This window comes from Centruroides vittatus, unplaced genomic scaffold, assembly GCF_030686945.1.
Source record: "Centruroides vittatus isolate TY-2023 unplaced genomic scaffold, ASM3068694v2 contig_2568, whole genome shotgun sequence".
Taxonomy (NCBI): domain Eukaryota; kingdom Metazoa; phylum Arthropoda; class Arachnida; order Scorpiones; family Buthidae; genus Centruroides; species Centruroides vittatus.
In genome coordinates, this window is record NW_027121629.1 from 135391 (window position 1) to 139991 (window position 4601).

A 4601-nucleotide genomic window follows, 5' to 3' on the forward strand; every position below is an offset into this window, starting at 1 on the left:
GGCAAAAGAAAATAAACACACAAAGCGGTAAACTTGGAAATTTTTTTTAATGTTATAGCACTCTAAAAAGTGTCTGGGGTCAAAATGACCCCTGATATCCGACTGGACAAAATAAGTAAATTAAAGCAATGATCCATATTTAAATAAAAACACATTCTATACTCTCTATAAGTCATATTCCTGTTATAAAAACCGGAGTCGGGTCTCTCTCAGTGCACTATGGTTGGTAAGGTCATAGCTCCCAGCCCTCTCTTCCTGCGCCTAGGCTATACATTACATGTTACTCAAATGTAGGGATGCTATAAGTTCAACACAAGAAATAGGGACATTGTGAAGTAGCATGGCCATTCGTAACCATTGATCCAATGTCGATGATGCACGAAACTATCGATGCCATCGCATAGCACTACACAGGGCAAACAGAAGACGAAGCTTGCATCACAGATTACTAAAGGCGTTCTCCCATGAGGACAGGTGGCACATGCATGCGCGACACCTGCAGACACCTAATGCCTACAATTCTTATTTGACTTTTTTAAAATATAAATCGTAATATGTTTCGATTAGAAGTGGACAAATCGGAACATTTCGATTTGTCCTCTTCTGAGTTCTTCTCCTAGAATGAATTAAATTCGAAGTACGAGACACTACTGTATATGACTGAAATATAAGTTTATTGTCATTTATAATGCCTAATCATTAATAGTTTTGTTATACAGATTGTTATCGATTGTGTATTTCTGGTAAATGGATAAAGGAAAAAACCCAAATATCAGGACGTACGGCAACTCTATTCAAATATGGCTGTTCGATCATGCAGTATTGAACAAAGTAAGTGTTCGGTTCCGAGTGAAACAGTATTATACACTTTACCCCATACATACAAATATGTGTGTGTTTGAATGGATGTAATGTAAAATGTCGACCTTTCCTATTATATGATCTTTATATTGTTTTTATAACAGTAATCTCTCATTACAAACATACAATGTAAACTACAAGTTCTACAGTCTTTTATATATAGAAGTTATTTGGGTCATCATAAATGTTTTGTATGTACTGTGCCAGTTAGATTAATTATTTATACACTTTAACTGAAGTAGATTTTTATTATATAAAGTGAAATTATGAAAACCGTTTATTAAAGTTACATTTCAGTTCTCATGTTAAGAATTCTGTAGGATATTAACATCGTTTTTATCTGTTTAGCAGTAATATGAAGGCAATTCCAATTGGACAGTAGCATTAAGACAACGTTAATTGTTTTTTTTTAAATAAAGTATATATTAGATTAACATATGGATGTAATTTAACGATTACATATTTAAAAGAAATACTCACTATGAAGATACTCACTATTAATACCTATTTCATTTCCTATTTTATATTACTACTAGCAGGTAAGCCCGGCGTTGCTCGGGCAAAAGTAACGATAGCGATAATTAAGATTATTAAGTTAGTTACAAAAGAAAAACAGTAATTTTATCAACAAACTAAGTATTTCTAAAGAAAGGTCGAATTTGAAAATCGAATGTTCTAATATTGTTCGAATTTCACGACGTGTTCTGATTATATCGTTCGATTTTCATAGAATATTCTAAAGAAGAAAGGTCGAGAAAAACCGAACTAATCTGTTTAAATTTGAAAATCGAATATGTTCTAACATTAAATAGAACGTGCTCAGCAAAAAATTATATAAACAAAATCTAACACCTTATCTTCGCTGAGAAAGTTTAATTAAAAACAAACGTTTTCGACCTATCTATAGGCCATTATCAGGCTAAATAAATCGAATAGTTCCGTTCCATAAGAACGAATACAAATATTTAAATTTAAAAATTAACAACGGATTAATACAAATATTAAATTTAAAAATTAACAACGGATTAAAAGATAATACATAATAAACTAATATCGTATAAAATTAAAAAACAAAATAAAAAACAAAATAAAAATCAAAAATAAACTCAGAAAAACTTTTAAATACAAACATCAACTAAAGCTAATGTAGAACCATAAAATAAACATGTAAATTAAGAGTTCCTTGCAGAGTTTTTAACCATATACTTCCAGGCCGATGGAAGGCCCTCAGCGTCCCTCGCATTTATACACGCCCCTTCCAGTTTGCTCTTGTAAATCTCTATCTTCTCAGCGGTCCTTGCCAACGTTGGGGAGCTCACGGGTTTTATAATGTCCGCTTCATCCCATTTAACTATCGAGCTTTCGGTCTGAGCCATTTGGGATAGTACCGTGGCGTTGGAGCTTTTTCTGATGTTATACTTGTGCTCCTTGAGTCTTACACTCAAACTCCTTGTCGTAACGCCGATATAATCTTTCTTAATTCCCAGCTGTGCGTTCTCGTATGGTATCCTATACACACCTGCTTTTTCTTCCTTCCTAATGCTATCCTTGTCATTCCTTAAAATCTTATAAAGGTTCGGGGCTCTTTTCAGAATTATTGATGTCTCATTGCGGTTCGCAATTTCTTTCATAATGCTTTTGGCATATCTGTTATAAGTGAATTTAGTGATCTTAGCGGGACGTTGTTTAGAGCCTCTTGCTACGTTCTTCTCGTACCTTTTAACCATTCCTGTTATTGCGCTTTTCCTGTATCCTAAGGTTTCGGCTACCTGTAGAATTCTGTTAATTTCCTTTGCTCTGTCCATAACGTTGTCACAATATAGAAAGGCCCTTCGGATTAGAGCCCGGAATGCCGCCATCTTATAATGATACGGATCATTTGATTGCGAAGGGATATAAAGCGGACTGTGCGTTGGTTTAACGTAAACACTGGTAGATAAATGCCCGTTCTTGAACTGGATGTTGATGTCTAAAAAATGAATTGTTACGGAACTTTTCTGTTCTAATTTCAGTTTTAGGCCATCGTTATTACGATTGATGCCTTCAATGAACTCATTAATCTTACGGTTATTCTTCCATAATATAAAGATGTCGTCTACATATCTTTTAAAATATACTATATCCTTACGGAAGTCAAACAAAACTCTTTTCTCCAGTTTTCTCACAACCAACTCACAAAGAATTCCTGAGATCGGACTTCCCATTGGAACCCCTCTTTTCTGTCTATATGCTTGTCCATCATAGCTGAAGATAGATTCGTAGCATATCAGGTTAGCCAGTTCTACTACTTCGTTGTTGTAATGTAACAATTCAGGGATTCTGCTGAACAATAATTCGAGTAGTGCTTCCTTGCATGATAGAATTCTTATGGACGGATATAAGCTCTCATAATCTAATACCGTTCCTACTTCCTTTTCCATTAACGATATGTGTTGAATTTCCTTAACCACAGTTCCAGGATCCTCTGCCACTAGTGCGTTGCTTTCAAGTTGGGAGGAGATAAACTTGTGTAATCTTTTTTCTAAGACAAAAGTCGGTCCTCTGCACTTTTCTACTATCGGCCTAATTTGTTTACCCTCCTTGTGAGTTTTAGCGAATGCAAACAACCTTGGAATAGCAGGCCTTGGGTTCCGGCACTTCTTAATAAAAGGTAAAACAGTAGAAAGCTTTGTCCCTTCTAGCTTCTTGACCCGTCTATCAATGCTCTCAATAATATTAACGTTAACCTTTTCACATTCCGTTTTTTCGATGTAATCTTCTATCGCCTTTTTGTAAGTTTCTCTTTTCATGATCACCAAATGTTTAGTTTTGTCCGCTCTTGTTACCAGTAAATCGTTTACATCCAGCCAACGCTTAGTAACCCGAATATCGTTATTCCTAAGCTCTCCTAGCTTCCAACGTTCTTGGTTTTTAATGACCGTTTTCCACCTAAAATAATCTTTTTCTAACGAATCTAGCCCAACGATTCCTCTTTCAATCTCTTGAATCGAGGTTTCCCAATTTCTTGGATTCTCAGGGACGAAGTTCGGGCCTTTTTCTAGAACTTCCCTAATCTTCTCTGGTACCTCTACCTGGTCCCACACAACAAATGTTGCAAGATTTTTCTTATTCTTTCTTATTGCTTGCTTAGCGATAATCCATTTCATTTTCTTAATATACTTTTTCGTCAAATTCTTATGAAACTTGTCCGTTAGTCCAACAACTCCTTTGTTAATTTCTATTAACTCTTCCGGATCATCATTATATATACTATTTTCAAAGTCGATAATCTCACGCAAAAGTCCATATTTCCTGTTTTTCGCTATCCTGATAGACTTTCGAAGGCATGCTAGACAAAACCTCACCTTCAGTGAAAGGCATTCTTTTGGGACGCTGATTCTATAAATTGACATGGGAAAAACATTATTTTTCAAACATTCCCTTAAAAACTCCAATTTACGAATACAAATATTTAAATTTAAAAATTAACAACGGATTAATACAAATATTAAATTTAAAAATTAACAACGGATTAAAAGATGATACATAATAAACTAATATCGTATAAAATTAAAAAACAAAATAAAAACAAAATAAAAATCAAAAATAAACTCAGAAAAACTTGGCAAGGACCGCTGAGAAGATAGAGATTTACAAGAGCAAACTGGAAGGAGCGTGTATAAATGCGAGGGACGCTGAGGGCCTTCCATCGGCCTGGAAGTATATGGTTAAAAACTCTGCAAGGAACTCTTAATTTACAT

At 34.6% G+C, this 4601-nt stretch overlaps 1 protein-coding gene across 1 annotated transcript; it reads right to left on the bottom strand.

Moving 5' to 3' along the window:
• Positions 1-2033: 2033 nt before the first annotated feature.
• On the bottom strand, positions 2034-4253 carry LOC136971481 (uncharacterized). The gene has a single exon (XM_067265939.1). It carries the CDS (start codon positions 4251-4253, stop codon positions 2034-2036), a length of 2220 nt encoding a protein of 739 aa, XP_067122040.1.
• Between the last annotated feature and the right edge of the window lie 348 nt (positions 4254-4601).

What these genes read in the sequence shown, in the direction of transcription:
- LOC136971481 (XM_067265939.1), bottom strand. Translation starts at nt 4,253, where the DNA reads ATGTCAATTTATAGAATCAGCGTCCCAAAAGAATGCCTTTCACTGAAG.